This window comes from Danio rerio, chromosome 6 (assembly GCF_052040795.2).
Source record: "Danio rerio strain M-AB ecotype USA chromosome 6, GRCz13ab, whole genome shotgun sequence".
Classification (NCBI taxonomy): domain Eukaryota; kingdom Metazoa; phylum Chordata; class Actinopteri; order Cypriniformes; family Danionidae; genus Danio; species Danio rerio.
In genome coordinates, this window is record NC_141026.1 from 7350695 (window position 1) to 7368020 (window position 17326).

Sequence of the window (17326 nt, forward strand, 5' to 3'; positions counted from 1 at the left end):
AGCCCGAAAAAAGCCCTGACCTTAGCGAATAAACAGTGTTCCACCAGATCATGTATGTCAGAAACTATAGTTTACTGCTGAACTCATTTTGTCATGGTAAAATAACACAGAAATCGAATAAAAACACTTCAGTCTCCTGCCGAAGCTCAGACGCCGCGCTTTGAGAAACTGTCAATCACAGCTGTCAATCACGATGACACGCCCAGCATTAAATTACTGCTAAAAACAAACTGTTTACAAAAATGAAGATCTGCACCTATTTCAGCACAATAACCAGTGCCTTAATCCACCAGAACTATCTTTCGGGACATTTTATTGCAAGTGTAATATTTTTTTTTATTTGGGCTCAAGTTTCCTTCATTAACACGGAGGAGGCGGGCTTTATGACTTGTACTGCAGCCAGCCCCCAGGGGGCGATCTAACGGCCGAGACCTTCACTCAAACGCAGGCTTGCGGCACACTTGCAATATATACATTCAACATTTGATATGTATATATATATTTACCTTCAGCGCTTCCTCTGGAACATGTAGCTCTCCACGTAAAACGGTAAACAGGTTGGTATGTAAGATAGGTTAAAGAAAAACAATATACAGAGACTTAAAAATGCATAGATATATTTGGACTATTCACAATAAAAAACAACACATTTTGGTCTTTTAGATTGTACACGTGGCTAATATGCTATTTTTAGTTTGTACAAACCAACAAAAGTGAACCAAAACAAAAAATAAATAAATAAAAAAAAAGTGATTTATTTATCAGCTCAAAGGATATCATAGCCGAACCGCAGCTTGTCCCCCATTTTCAGAGTAATGTACTGCTGTTCCAGGATGCGAACATCATTGACAAATGTCTACAGGAGAGAAAAAGAGGTCAGCCGCCACCATAACCTTTTCATTATTACAATAAAAAATATAGTCTCTATTGTAAACAGGTACATTTCTCACCCCGTTCAGACTCCCCAGGTCTTTAACTTTATGTTCATCTGTAGCTTCTTCATAGTTGATGACAGCATGCTGTTTGTCTACACTGCGAGACTGGAATATGAGAGAAGTTAATGGTAAAGTGGGACCAGTGATCTGATGTTAAATAGATATGTGGAAAGATGACACAGTCTTTGAATTTTTAAAAAACTTCTGCATGGCACTTCACACAAATAGAGTTAATAAGAAATATAATAATACATGTAAATATGGCCAGAAACTCTGAAAATATAAGTATTTTAGGCAATGCAGTATCTGTTATATTTATTAGTTGAAGTCAGAATTATTAGTCCCCCTTTTAAATTTTTTTCTTTTTTTTAAATAGTTCCCAAATGATGTTTAACAGTGCAAGGAAATATTCACAGCATGTCTAATAATATTTTTTTTCCTTCTGGAGAAAGTCTTATTTGTTTTATTTCAGTTAGAGTAAAAGTAGTTTTTAATTTTTTTTAAAAACATTTTAAGGTCAAAACGATTAGCCCCTTTAAGCTATACTTTTTTTTGATAATCTACAGAACAAGCTATCGTTATACAATAACTTGCCTAATTACCGTATTCTGACTAGTAAACCTAATTAACCTAGTTAAGCCTTTAAATGTCACTTTAAGCTGTGTTGAGGTGTCTTGAAAAATATCTAGTGAAATATTATTTACTGTCATCATGGCAAAGATAACATAAATCAGTTAATAGAAATACGTTATTAAAATTATTATGTTTAGAAATGTGTTGAAAAAATCTTCTCTAAGTTAAACAGAAATGGGGGGGGGGGGGTAAACAGGGGAGCTAATAATTCAGGGGGTTTACTAATTTTGACTTCAACTGGATTGCTTAATTAAATTTTTCAACCAACTTTTCTATAAATTAAAGAAAAATCCTTCTCGTAACAAGCTTGATTTGGTAAGCAAAAAAAAACATTTGGCTACGTTTATGGCATGTTAATATTGTGTTTCATAACTTAAAAGCTCTTAAAGGAATACACCATTTTTTTTGGAAATAGGATCATTTTTCAATATCATTGTACATGTAAAAGCTGCAAACAAACAGCAGCAACTTTCCTTGATTATTACACGTTTTTCAACCCAGGCTCATTCTGAAAACGTACCCCTCTAATATGCTAATGGTCTAATCCGATTTAATGATCTACACAGAGTTGTCCAAACTCGGTCCTGGAGGGAGGTGTCCTGCATATTTTAATTCCAACTCTGATTCAACACACCAGAACCAGCTAATCAAGCTCTTTCAAAGTATACTAGAAACTTCCAGCGGGGTGTGTTGAGGGAAGTTGGAGCTAAACTATGCAGGACACCGGCCCTCCAGGACCATGTTTGGACACCCCTGATCAACAATATGCTAAGTTAAGCTAAAAGTGCTCCTGCTAGGCCCGGAGGTCTGGCTGAATGATTTAAGAATGCTAAAACTCTGGGGTAGCTGTAAAATTAAACTATTTCCAAAAACGTGGAGCTTGTTCCTTTAATGAAAAATCATTTGGTGACATAAAGTTGTGGAAAGTGACAAATACAATAAGCATAGACTGAAAAAAAAATTATTGGATTTACCTAACTTTTTTGAGTGGTTGCAAACTATTCATATGGGCTGAATTTAAACTAACAAATTACATTTTGTCATGTTCAACTTAATTAGCCCATAAACAGTGTTTACAACCACTGACCTTAAAATATTTAGTAAATCCATTGAATCTTTTTTCATTGTACTATATAGTTATAGATCCAGTAAGTACTGACTATAAACTTAAATGGACGATGACATTCTGCTACATTCTTGTGTACGTATGTGTAACAGTGATTGAGTTACCTGGAGCATAAGCTCACAGTCATCCCGTCCCACGAAGATCATTTCTCTGGGAAGGCGGTGCCTTATTCCCCCTCCACTCACCAAGAACCAGGATGTCAAACTCATCTTGACTGAACCAGGCCTCCTCTTTTGCTCCTGATGTCTCTCTCTAGGCCATTCTGTTGAGAGGTTGGATGCATTGAAAGGATAGAAAGAAAAAAGAATAAAAAAATAGCAACTATTCACTTTCCCCCAAGTGGTTCCAATCTTTTTTTTCTGTTGAACACAAAAGAAGATAATTAAAAAAAAGCTAAAAATCTGTAACCATTGACTGCGCAAAAAACGTGCTGGATAAATTGGCGGTTCACTCTGACCCCAAATTAATAAAGAGACTAAGCCGCACAGAAAATGAATGAATGAATGAATGAATGAATGAGTAGAAAAATATACTGTATATATATATTATGGAAGTCAATGGTTACAGGTTTTCATCTTTCTTTTAAAATATTTTGAGTTCAACAGAAGAAAATAACTCAGAAGAGTGCGTAAATGATGACAGAATTTTTGTAAATATATTGATTAAGCTTAGTCTTAAAGGTGGTGTAGGATAGACTCCTAGTGGTTGAACTAGATATTGCAGTAAAAATTCACAATAATAAAGAGGTTTTTTTTTATCTAGCCCGCACTCTGATGACTGGACACACATGCAGGCTGCCAGATTGATGACACAGGAACGAGTTTGCCTGACAGTCAAGCCTTACAATGTAAAATACTCAGCAAATGTTTTTGTTTGTAGTATCTTTATTATTTCCTAATTTTAAAAAAACCCTTCCCATGTGGATTTTTATAACTCTGTACCTGCTTCTCATTTCGGTTTCATGGTGACTTAAGGGGAATAATATAATTTTGTGGAAGCAAATTCCTCCATTCCTAATGAAATCTGTTACTCAGCAGCAGACAAGCAGCTGACTCTCCTTTAACAACTTAAACAATGAACCTCTTTTCACTCTAAAAGGATGGAATCAGGGCCTCTTCTTTAATACTTTCAATATTTTAAAGCTGTTCACTACACCAAAGGGATAGTTCACCCAAAATAAACATTAGCCTCTAATGTACTGTACTCACTTTTTTTCAAATTTGGTAGAACATTGATAAAAAAAAAATAGGTAATGCAAATCAAACAGAATTATTACCTGAAAATTATATTCATGTTATTTACAACTACCAAAGAAATCCTGTGGCATAATGATGAATGCATGGATTCGAGCTCAAACATGTGCTAATGCTGTTAGTTCACAATTGTGAGGGAAAATTTGTGCATTGAAGTGCTCTTCAGAATGAAACTTGTGGCACAAGATGCTGAAAACAAATTCAAAATATTTGTCAGCTTGCGTCCCATATAAAAAATGATACATGTAAATATATGCAAATTACGCAATAAACAATTTCACACACCCACATTTGATATATGCAATCTATTGTGCAATATTGCAAAAAGGGTTTCTTTCATATATTTTTCCAGCCTTTGTTTTTACAGTTATGTACATACTGTACAGCAAGGACCACCAAACTTGTTCCTGGAGGGCCAGTGTCCTGCAGATTTTAGCTTTAACCCTAATCAAACACACCTGAACAAGCTAATCAAGGTCTTACTAGGTATACTTGAAACACTCAGGCAGGTGTGTTGAGGCAAGTTGGAGCTAAACCCTGCAGGGCACCTGACTTCAAGGAACAAGATTAGTGACCCCTGCTGTACAGTATATGTTCAAATACATTCTATAAAATTATATGCATGTTCATATTTATTTATATATGAACACATACCTAAAATTACAGCTAATATATTTGAATATACTGTATGTGTACATATTTATAATTCCAATAATTTGTAAATACAAATATATAAGCAGCAATTTTTGTTACGTTTTGAAATACAGTGTAAGTTCTATATATAACATATATTTTATAAATGTGAAATTTAAATATTACCTATATTTGATATATGTAATTTGCATATATTGTCATATATCAGATTTCTGCACAGTGTGAAATTGATAAAAGAAAATAGTTTGTCATCCAGTCTTTTACATCTGTAATACACTCAGTTAGCTTAGACAGTTTGAATATCTCATCAGGTTTTGTTGAAATGTATAATTGAGTATCATCTGCACAGCAGTGAAAACTGATCCTGTGCCTTCTAATGTCTCCCAGGGCAGCATGTATTTAATGAATAGCAAAGGACTTAAAACTGATCATTGAGACACTCCATGCTTCACTGGCCTGACTTTTGCAATTGGCCATTTTTATTTACTGACAGTGGTCGGTTAATATGACGTAAACCATTTTAAAGCCTGTCCCTGGACACCTGTAGAATTTAGATGAAAGTAATATTATTTAAATATTTACTCTCTAAAGTTAATTTGATTATGGAATAAAGTTCATCGTTACCTAATGAGTAATAATTGTCTTATGGACTTTTCCTGAATGAGTAGAACTGTAATGAAAATGTGCCTCTCTGCTGTTTTCTGCAACTCAGGTTCATTCTGAAAACATACCCCTCTGTACATTTCTGGAGAGCACCAAATACATCCCAGGAACTACGTTTTTTTTTCTTTTCTTTTTTTTCTTTTTCTTTTTCTTTTTTTTTGTTGCAGTTTTTGTTTTCGCAAATCCATCAGAGGCTGCTGTCGACTGACTGACTGACACACCCTCCTCCTTCCCTAAACAAAACTAATAGTGATTTCAAAAGCACTGATTTCAAAAGCACTGAAGCCCACCCACTTCTCCAAACCCAACCAACAGTGTTTTCAAAAGCAATCCAGAAAAAGAAAAGCCCACGTGGCAGCCTGATTTTTACCCCGTTTTCAGATTTTATCACGTTCTCACCCTGCTTTTTACTTTTTTATTTTATTTTTTGGCTCTAAAGCCGTCCACATGGAGGTAAGTGGTCAGCTGATAAGCGTGAAAAGGAACGTGTCTTACTGCCCCGTAGCATTTTAAAGACGGAATGCAGCCATATGTTCTCTTGGCTACTTAATTTGTGATCTCCAGAAATGTATATAGAGGTACGTTTTGAGATTGAGCCTATGTTGGTTTTCTGTATTTTTTCAGAAATAAAGTGATTCTGCTGTGAGTCTGTTGTAGTAGACTGTGCTTATTTCACTATTCTGATAAGAAGCCTGCTACAGTGTAAGTCAACTTTAAAGTACCAACACTTCTGCTATGTGTGTGTTCAAATGACTATGCGTCACGTCTGGTCATCTTCTCTCCAAATAGCCTTCTGGATGACCTGCTTTGTCTGACCTCTGCCTGCTGTCGCCTAAATAATCGTGAAGATATACTTCAGTTATTGCGTCTATGTGGTGAGATTGCTTACGTTTATCTATGTTTCGACCAAGCAGGATCTTCCTACCTAGACTTATGACGTAGTCAGTGACCTTCTAGAGTGTAATTGTTGTTGATTTCAGACTGTACTCTTTGCGAGTGTTGAAGCTGATGAAACGGCAAACTATTTTCTTCATTAAATGTAGCTTTATTTAATTGTGACTCTTGGAATTTGTTCATCAGACCAATTTCTTTGGTTTAACTGGGTTCTTGGAGCTTTGTGTGATAACAGTTGAACTGCTGAGTGCGTTGACAATGTTTTTGGTTTCTCTTCTGGACTTTGAACGTGTCAGGACCGTTGCTGTACATGGAGGATCAGAAATCTCTCATATTTCATCTATAATATCTATGCGCTCAGAAGATGAGCAAAGATCTCAGGGTTCGGAACGACCAGAGGGTGAGTAATTAATAACAGAATTTTCTTTTCTTTTTTTGGGGGGTGAACTAAGCCTTTAATTATCATCTGACATAGCTTACATGCTAGCTAGTTTGAAATACTACTTCAGTTAAAGTTTTGAAGATATTCTATATTAACTTAATTTAGAACCAGGGTAAATACCTACTTTTGGAAATATACCTGTGATTGATTGATTGATTGATTGACAGATCGATTGATTAATCGGCTGATTGATTCCCAGCAGGTACACAACATCATAAGAAGTTAATATTAGGTTAGATTTAGATCATGACGTTAGGTGACCAAACTTCAATGTCTAGTCAGGGTCTAAGGACAACGTTACTTTGACGTCCAATAACGACGTCAAATTACATTGATATTTGGTTAATTTTAGATTGTGTTGGAAAGTGACCAAAATTCAACATCTGATTAGATGTCATAGTGGTAACGTCCACACAATGTCAAGGTGTAACATGCTAGACATTGATATTTGGTTGATTTTAGGTTAGACATTACGTTGGGTTCTGATGTCAATCTGATTTTCATTTCCAAACAAAATCCAACATCCCCACGAAGTTGTTGACATCCTGTGCCTTAACATAATTCTTGTTCAGCTCTGTACTAAATGAGGCTATACTTTATTTTAGCCAGCTCTTTGATTCTGAATTTTAACAGTACATTCTCAGAAAGAAAGGTAGGAGAGCTGTCACTAGGGTGGTACCTTTTCAAAAGGTACACATTTGCACTTAAAAAGTCCATATTATTACATCAGGGATATATATTAGTACCTAAAATGTACAAAATTGTACCTCCTAAATGCTTTAGGTACTAATATATACTTTTGAGGTACCAATATAGATCATTTAAGTACAAATGTGTACCTATTGAAAAGGTACCACCAGCTCTCCTTTATTTCTGAGAGTGTACAGAAAGAGACTCAGAATGACAGAAGCAAAATCCACAAGAAAGGCAATAAATATCAGGGATCCTGACAAGAACATGATGCATAAATTATATCAATAAGCAATGCATTTACAAACGTCGATCGACCAAATTCACGTCGATATAACGCGAGATGTTCCGATCTCATTTAATGCAAAATTCCATTCGTATATAAGCTTCATTTACGGCTAATTTTCTTTTAGGTAAATGTAGCATGTTTTTTTTTATCTGAGCTGGAATATTTAGGTTATAATCACACATGCTGAGTGAATATGCATCATCATCATCATCATCATCTAAGCAACGCATCATTTGCGTGTGAGCGGAGCGTCAGTCTCCGCCTCTGCCTTCAAGCACTGGCCTTGTTCTTCACCGGTAATGACAGATCTGATGTTTATTCTGAGAGACAGTCGCTCACTCTACACCCTTCGCATATTCTGATAGCTGTTTTAAAGGCATAACGATGCGCATTTACTCACAGTACGCAATATTTTGCTCAAGAGGAGAAAACCTGAAAATCGACGCATACAAAGGCCTAAATATTTTTCTAATAACCGTGCTTCTGTTTTCATCACGTATCATGCCCTGTCACAGACCTCCAGTCCGTAATAGGCCGGATCGGTAGCATGTAGAGCTCATGACAGCTAATTACCAATTTCCATCAAGCGAAATGTTTGCTGCTAAAATTAAAAACGAGTCAAAATCTGTCTGTTTTTGTGAAAATAGGACGCATCACTTACCTAATAAATCCCAGTATGTTTATTCCATAAATGACATCCGTGCGCTCTTGTGCTCGGAGCGGCGCGCTCTGCCCAGCCCAGTCTGAGGTGCAGCTGCGCGTCTTGACGCACGGTGGCGCTGCGGTGTCAAGAAAGAACAAGATGACAAGCGCTCCCTGTGGTCAGCAGCATTATTTTTATCACATGCTTGCGCTAATTTGTATCTAATTTACAGATTTATTAATTTATCTAATTTATTTTATTTATTTTATTTATTTTATTTATTTTATTTTATAAATATAGTTTGCAACCACTTACCTTTAAAAAATTAAACAAATCCAATGAATCATTTTTTCAGTGTAGCCTATTCTTACTCCTAAATGCTGAATAAATGTAAATTAATATGTCTTGAATGTTTATTTGGTTATAAGCCCTATATCGATGAAGCAGTTCATCCAAAGGCTTAATCTTTTACTCACTCGGGTGTTTCCAAATCTTTACAAATTTCTTTCTTCAGTTGAACACCGAAGAAGATATTCTGAAGAACGCTGGAAATCTGTAACTATTGACATCCAAAGCAGGAAAAACTAATATTATTGATGTCAATGGATATCAGTGTCTTTTGTGTTCGAACAGATGAAACAGAAAAAGTGAAGGGTAAGTATGACAGACTTTTTAAACTATCCTTTTTCATGTAACTATAATCAGGATTTCTGTAAACCCCAGCTGTTGGCCACCTATTAAATGAACAACATGATAGTACACTGAACACTAGATGGCGAAGTTGTACGTGACAGTCGAGATTTCCCCCCCAAAGAACTGTCAACAATAAACCTTTTCAATATCGGAATGCATGCATATTTATATTTATATATTGTTCACATGCTTGGTCATAAGTTCAGGGAAAAAGCAGATTTTTTTGTTTGTTTTGTTTATCACTGTGTATTTTATTCCTATATGGGACATTTTTTTCAGCATCAATCTTTATTTATTTGATTTGTCATGGATTATTGCATTTTATTTATTAATTACGTATTTATTAATTAATTTATTTAGTTAGTTAGTGTTTGTAACTTTAAGGTTTTATGTTGACATCTGCATGTAATGGTAATTAATTTTCCTAACACTCTAAGCCTGTATAAGTTGAGTTTATTTAAAAAATAAGAGGAAACTAGTTGCCCTAAAAATTTTAAATAATATATACTTAAAAACTTGAGGGAGCTCTACTTAAAAGATAAGAGTTGTTCTAATATGTATTATAAGTTATATGCACTTAATGATTTTAAGTAGTGTCAGTTTACTCCACTCATCTTTTTAAGAGCATTAAAATAAACACAGAGTTGTTTTATTTAAATTTCCTTTCAAAGTACAGCAAAACAATGTAAATGCTACGCAATACAACTTAAAAATCAGTTTGTCTACTTTTCTCTTAAGTGCATCTACTCAAACAAGATCGAATAACATTGACCCCCAGTTTTAAATGCTCACAAAATATGTTGTTAGGATTCTGTCCTCTTTATGTCCGTTTATGTTGTTTGTTAATAGGTTACATTACTTGATCATGCCTGCTTAGCACTAGTCTGGAATTTCTGACTTCAAAAAAATATCATGATCCAAAATGCAGTTTGAGTTTTCTGATTAGCATGCTAATTAAACAACCCCATTTGAGTAAGTTTTACCCCAGTGTTTTAGTGTCCAGTGGCAACTTTTCTATTAAAAATAATGTTTATGTATTGACATTTGCAATAATAATAATAATAATAATAATAATAATAATAATAATAACAACCCATTTTTAAAATAGCGTTAACCTGTTATTAGAGTAAATATAATAAATTTTGAGTAGGAAAAAACACACACAGTTGAAGTCAGAATCATTACCCCCCTTTGATTTTTTTTCTTTTTTAAATATTTCCCAATTTATGTTTGACAGAGCAAGGACATTTTCACAGTATGTCTGATAATAAGAAAATCTTATTTTTTTATTTCGACGAGAATAAAAGCAGTTTTTAATTTTTTAAACAGTATTTTAAGGACAAAATTGTTAGCCCCTATAGGCTATTTTTTTCCAATAGTCTAAAGAACAAACCATTTTAACTTGCCTAATTACCCTAACCTGCCTAGTCAACCTAATTAACCTAGTTAAGCCTTTAAATGTCACTTTAAGCTCCAAAGAAGAGTCTTAAAAAATATCTAGTCAAATATTATTTACTGTCATCATGCCAAAGGTAAAGTAAATCAGTTATTAGAGATGAGTTATTAAAACTATTTTAATTAGAAATGTGTTTAAAAAAAAACTTCAGAGGGTCTAGTAATTGAGGTGGGCTTATAATTCTGACTTTAACTGTATTTGCTGGCTTAAAATGAAGAACCCAACTACTTTGATTAATTTACCCCTAATGCAATCTGTTTTATATATTTCCCAGCAGTTAGACTTAAAACAACCCAATTTGGGTAACTTTAACCCAGTGTTTTTAGAGTCCAGTGACAACTTTTATTATTAAAAACATATTAGAAATTGACATTTGCAAAAAAATAAAAATAAATAAAATGAAAAATTGAAAAGTACCTATTATGTTCTATTGGCTTAAAATGAAGAACCCAAATACTTTGATCAATTTAACCCCTAATGCATTCTGTTTTATATATTCCAGCATTGGGCTGAAAACAACCCAATTTGGGTAGTTTTTAACCCAGTGTTTTTGGAATACAGTGATAACTTTTTATTAAGAAAAAACATATTTATTTACTGATATTTGCAAAATAATAATAATAAAATAAATAAATAAATAAATAAATAAATAAATAATAATAAAATCCAGACAGAATAAATGTTTTACATAAACGCACAATACCAATATGTATTGTTGGGCAGTACCATAAATGTAAAACATTTTGTGATATTAATGTAACACATTTATTTAATTTCTAGGAAAAAACAACATCACTGAATCTAAAAATGGTCAATTTGACCTCCTTCATGCATTCATGTGTTTGGTTCCTGCATTCAATACGGACGCCTCTCTCTCTCTCTCTCTCTCTCTCTCTCTCTCTCTCTCTCTCTCTCTCTCTCTCTCTCTCTCTCTCTCTCTCTGCCCATTGGCTGCTGGGGTCCATGGTTCACATGCAGCCCATCATTGGTTTTTACGAGTCTCTCCCCCTCCCACTCGCAGCCGTCCTGCTCTCGCCCGTGTTCAGCAGATCCATGTCCATCATCTACCTCTCTGGACGGTCAAGTTCGCTGGCACGTCACGTCCGCACTTGAACTTGCAGCAGCTCAGGGGGCTTCGCTTACTTTCCATTCCTGTCTTGCATTCTCCTCCAAGAAGCCATGAAGCCCAACACAAGCGTCTTTTCGCCAGTACAAGCGTCTTTTCTGTACTATTCTCTATAATTCATGTGGGATACCCGATGCATCGCTGAAGAAGATTTTTACTCTGGACACCCTGAAGACTCTGGCGCTTCCCAATGTGAGCCCAGCTGAGACCGAGTCCAACATGTCTCGCCGCAAGCAGGGCAAACCCCAGCACTTAAGCAAACGGGAGTTTTCGCGTAAGTTACCGGAAAGTTCTGCTTTTTCTGTCTGTCTGGATTGCTCAAGTGCGTCTTGTGAAGTGCGTCTCGTGTTTTGGAACGAAGCGCGTTTTAATGTTACGCGCGAAGGTTGATTACGCATTACGCATATGTGTGTTTGTGTGTGTGTATATATAAATGCATAAATCAGACGTAATTTGTAAGCAGTTTGAAGTAATCTGCGTTCACACTCCCTTGAGGTTTTTTAAAAGCTGAAGCTTGTAATAATGAATATTAAAGAATGCATTTCTTTGCGTATGATGATTATTAACTTTTATGAGATGTATGCTTATTCAGTTTTTTCAGAAACAGAAACAAATGCAAATGTTAATTTTGAAAGTGTTTTCATTCTCATAACTTTCTTGAAAGACAAATATCAAGCTATTATTCAGTGATATAAGGTTTTCTCTTTAGTGAAACATTTTTTTAATATTATTTTGCACATAAAACTGAGGTCTTTTGTCAAACCGGTTTAAATCCCCGGAGTACCTCTCCACGCACCTCAAGTGCAGCTTCTAATTTTTGTATTTACAAATACAACATTTATTATGAATGAGAAAACCTCCACGAACTTCATACCGATGTGATTGTTACGCTTAGCTTTCACTTTAATACCTGTATTTTATCATATTTTATTTTTTGTGCTTGTTTTCCGATACGAAGTTGTGATGTGTATCCGCTAGAGGGCAGAAAAATGACAAACGAATGTCCGTTTGGGATGAGAGACACTGCTGGATGAACTTGAACTTGGTCTCTCAGCCCCAGCCTTCGCCCATTTGTTCAGTCCTGTATACATTCACAGTGTTGCTTATGTAAACATTGCTTTGGAGGACATGTGGGTCAATGACAAAGTATGTCAGAGATGATAAAAAAGGAGAACTGTGTTGCTGATCTATATTGAGACAGATACCCTGTGCTCTTAGATATGCTATTGAAAGTACAGTTTTAAAATATGGTATTCTTTTGTTGGCCACACTTTATTTAAAGGTACAAATCTCGCTATTAATGAAACTTTTAGCTCAATAAAATACTTATTTATAACTATGGTTAAGTATTGGGTAGGATTAGGGATGTACATTACGATCCTACTTTATATTTGCTAATAAAGAGCCAATATCTTAATAATTAAGTAACAGACCAGTAGTAAATAGTGGAACTTAACTACTAACTACTAGCTATTCAGATACTATTCTTGCATTTAATACTCGATGTTAAGCATTGTTGGAATAATTTAACTACATCACTGACCTGTTTGTCCTCATGGTTATTTAACATGTTGATAAATAAGCAATATTGTATCAGGTTTTGTTATCTTCAAGTATCCATAATAGTTTATTGAATAGTTTTTTAAATAATAAAAAGTCACCTGTTTACCCAGCGTACATTTTAATTAATATTGATTGTACAGTTTATTTTATTGTAAGGTACAAATATTGCTATTAACTGAAGCTTTTAGGTCAATAAAATACTAATTTATATCTAGGGTTAAGTATTGGGTGGAATTAGGGATGTAGAATAAGATCATACTTTATATGTGCTGATACTACTTTTTATGTGCTATTAAAGAGCCACTATCCTAATAATAAAGTAATAAGCAGGTAGTTAATAGTGGAAGTTAACTGCTAACTAGCCATTCCGATACTATTCTTGCATTTATTACTCAATGTTATACAATTTTGGAATACTTTAATTTAAGCTATTGACATATATGTATTTATAGTAATTTAAAACAATAATAAAATGACAATATTACATCAGGTTATATCATCTTAAAGTATCCTTATTAGTTTAATAAATAGTTTTCTAAATACTAAGAAAAATCACCTGTTTGCCAAGCACACATTTCAATTCGTATTAATACAGTTCAGTACAGTTCGTTTTATTTTAAGGTACAATTATTGCTATTAATTGTAGCTTTTAGCTCATTGAAATACTAATTTATAAGCATGGTTAAGTATTGAATAGAATAAGATCCTACTTTATATGTGCTAATAAAGAGCTAAAATCTTAATAATAAAATAATAAGCAGGTAGTTAATAGTGGAAATTAACTACTAACTAGCCATTCAGATACTATTCTTGCATTTAATACTCAATATTAAGCATTTTTACTGAACCTTTAGCTCAATAACATACTAATTTTTAATTATGGTTAAGTATTGGTTAGGATTAGGGATGTAGAATAAGATCATACTCTATATGCACTAATAAAGAGCCAATATCTTAATAAGAAAGTAATAAGCCAGTAGTTAATAGTGGAAATTAAACTAATAACTATACAAGCTATTCAGAAGCTTTTCTTGCAATTAATACTCAATGTCAAGCATTTTTGCTCAACTTTTAGCGCAATAAAATACACATTTTTAACTATGGTTAGATATTGAGTAGAATTAGGGTTTTACAATAAGATCCTACTCTATATGTGCTAATAAAGAGCCAATATCTTAATAATATAGGAATAAGCTTGTAGTTAATAGTGGAAATTAAACTAACTACAAGCTATTCAGTCACTATTCTTGCATTTAATACTCAATGTTAAGCATTTTTGGAATAATTTAACAACACCATTGACCTGTATGCCTTTATGGTAATTTAATATGTTGATAAATAAGCAATATTACATTATGACATCTTAAAGTATCCATTATAGTTTATTGATTTGTTTTCAAATAATAAAAAAAATCCCTTGCACTGTAAAAAATCCTGATTGCCTTAAAATTTTTAACTAAATCAAATTAACTTTATGAGTCTATTGTACTTATATTATGTTAAACTGACTTAAAACAGCTTGCGTAATGTCTAAAATCAAGTTAAAACACATTAACTCAGTTTAATAAGTTATAATAAAGTAAAAACATATGCTGTCATGACTAATTGTTCATATATTTTTTACAGTGTAAGATTAGGGAGGTAGAACAAGATCCTACTCTATATGCACTATAAAGAGCCAATGTCTTATAATACGAACGTAATAAGCCAGTAGTTAATAGTGGAAATTAAACTAATAACTAACTACAAGCTATTCAGATACTATTCTTGCATTTAATACTCAATGTTAAGCATTTTTGGAATAATTTAACAAAATCATTGACCTATATGTCTTTATGGTAATTTAATATGTTGATAAATTAGCAATATTACATCATGAGATCTTAAAATATCCATAATAGTTTATTAAATAGTTTTTTAAAATAATAATAATAAAAATCGCCTGCACTGTAAAACAATCCTAGTTGCCTTAAATTTTTAAGCTGAATCAAATTAACCCCATGAGTCTATTGAACTTATATTATGTTAAACTGACTTAAAACAGCCTACGTATCTTATAAAATTAAGTTAGAGCATGATTAACTTAGGATAATAAGTTAAAATGAACTTGACTAATTTATCACATATTTTTTTTACAGTGCCCAGTGCCATTTACAGTGCACATTTCAATCCAAGTTGTGTCTTGAAAGAAAAGAAACATTACAGAGGATCAATTATAATGATGTTTTTTTCACTGAGAAGCTCATATTGTTGCCCCCACCTTTTGTCCCACCTGACCTGACACAGAATTAGGGTTAACCTAGCACTGATGGCAACAATTTAGACGCACGATAAGGTTTTGATTGCTCTTTCATATGTTCTGGCTGTCTTCAGGGAACTACCCCACATACTCCCCTCAATAGCTAACCTCGGTTCAGAGGATTCCAGCACTTTTAACTAAATGGGTTCCAATCATCTCGAAGTCAAATTAGAATCTATTTTTTGATTCTCAGAGGTGTTGGGTTCATTAAGACGTGAGATTGGCAGGATAATGAACAGGGTCATGCAACTAAAGCGAACAACCCCCTCCTCTTTATACCATTACTGGGCAACCACTGTTTTTTTTTTTTTTCTAGCCGTCTTTGGTTTCTCATCTTCTCTGAATCTTCCTTTCATTGATTGATTGTCAGGATTCCTCTGACAGAAGTGTCAGCGTTTCAGTAGTGCATATTAATGGTGGGATTGCTGTGCTGATGCATATATGAATATCACCAATAAATGTATTCATTTTACACCCATGTGACACCTGACTACACATTTGTAGATGATAAATAGGCAGTGATTTTGTGAGTGTGTGTGTAAAACACAATTTTTTTGAAGAAAAAAAAAAAATTATCTAATCTGAAGTCTGATGTTTGAAAAAATAAAAGAGGTCACTAATTTTAGCATTTTTTACAGTTGTTTCGAAACATTTTTCTTAATTGTACCTTAAATATGTTGCATGGTGTGACATAGAAAACATTAAAAAAACAACTCTTAATATAATATAAGGTTACGAGGTGGCTAAGTGGTTAAAACTGTTGCCTCACAGTAAGAAGGTCGCTGGTTCGAGTCCCAGCTGGGCCAGTTGGCATTTCTGTGTGGAGTTTGCATGTTCTCCCTGTGTTCGCCGGGGTTTCCTCTGGGTGCTCCGGCTTTCCCCATTCTAAAGACATGAGGTATTGTTAGCCAGGGAGGCCCTGTCTAGGGGTAGATTCTCACTTTTGGTGCAAAAGATCCCAGGTTTATATCCCGGACGAGCCCCCAATTGTTGCGTGCTACCCTGGCTTTAGAGTGGCCATGTGTGTAAATGAGTGTTTGTGGGTGATTCCCAGTACTGGGTTGCACCTGAGGGCATTTGCTGTGTAAAACATGTGCTGGATAAGTTGGTGGTTCATTCTGCTGGCGCGACCCTTGATGAATAAAGGGACTAAGCCAAAGGAAAATGAACTCTTAATAGCATGAGAGAAATTTATCTTCACTTGATGTTCATTTTTGAGATTTATTTTTAATTTGTCGTTATATAATGCTATTTATTTTATATAAAATTATTAATAATATATTTTTTTCTTCATAATGTTTCCAATAAACAGAGGTGGCTCATCAAAGTACAACAAAACATAACTATTTTATTGGGATTCCCAGGGATGGACAAAAATACTTTGAAATGTATTTTAAAATAAAATATTAAACACCTTAGTTTTACAATAAATTACAAAATACAGCAGCCGCAACAAGTATCCAAATAAATTCTGTATTTTGTATTTTGATAATACTATAAAATACTTTTACATGGGAGTATAACATTTTTTTGCAAACATTTCATCAACAGGCATATTTGATCAATCTCTTCACCACTAAACTGACTCACTGAAGTAAACAATGTTTGACAGCAACAGTGTTTTGCCTTGTTTTCTTGGCATCTAGATCAGCAATTAATCCAAAACTACAATTATATGTTCACTTGACTAATTCTTCCAAGATTTAATCAGTTCTTCTTTAACTGAAAGAGTCTCAGTTTACCCCCTTAGTGAACACCAGTACGCCATCTTTAGGTGTTTTATTATTCTAAAGTTCATCTGCATTTGAGACTGAGAATGATTGTTGATTTACTTGAGCCAGTTGATTTACTCTAAAATATACCCATGCCATTTGTCTATTATTTTCTTTATGTGTACATAACTTCCATCCATACTCCAAGCATTGACCACCTTCTTAATCAATTTTCTGTTCTGATCTCAAGCCTAG

General features: G+C 33.9%; 2 protein-coding genes across 4 annotated transcripts in view; one reads left to right on the top strand and one right to left on the bottom strand.

The window, feature by feature from the left end:
• The window catches only part of cep170ab (centrosomal protein 170Ab), a 31640-nt gene extending 23330 nt beyond the window's left edge, over positions 1-8310 (bottom strand). For 2 of the 3 annotated variants that reach the window (XM_087256503.1, XM_087256502.1), the window contains exons 1-5: positions 8241-8310; positions 2799-2956; positions 951-1040; positions 778-856; positions 507-565 (exon numbers count right to left, since the gene is read on the bottom strand). In XM_087256503.1, the coding sequence (XP_087112629.1) occupies positions 507-565; positions 778-856; positions 951-1040; positions 2799-2903 (333 nt within the window). In that variant the 5' untranslated portion in view covers positions 2904-2956; positions 8241-8310. Of the gene's footprint in view, positions 1-506; positions 566-774; positions 857-950; positions 1041-2798; positions 2957-8240 lie in introns of all 3 variants that reach the window. The other variant, XM_087256501.1, reaches the window with a different exon arrangement.
• A 3132-nt stretch (positions 8311-11442) lies between these two features.
• bcl11ab (BCL11 transcription factor A b) overlaps positions 11443-17326 on the top strand; it is a 50506-nt gene continuing 44622 nt past the window's right edge. The window contains exon 1 of the mRNA NM_001100951.1: positions 11443-11771. Coding sequence (NP_001094421.1) covers positions 11717-11771 — 55 coding nt within the window. The 5' untranslated portion in view covers positions 11443-11716. The remainder of the gene's footprint in view (positions 11772-17326) is intronic.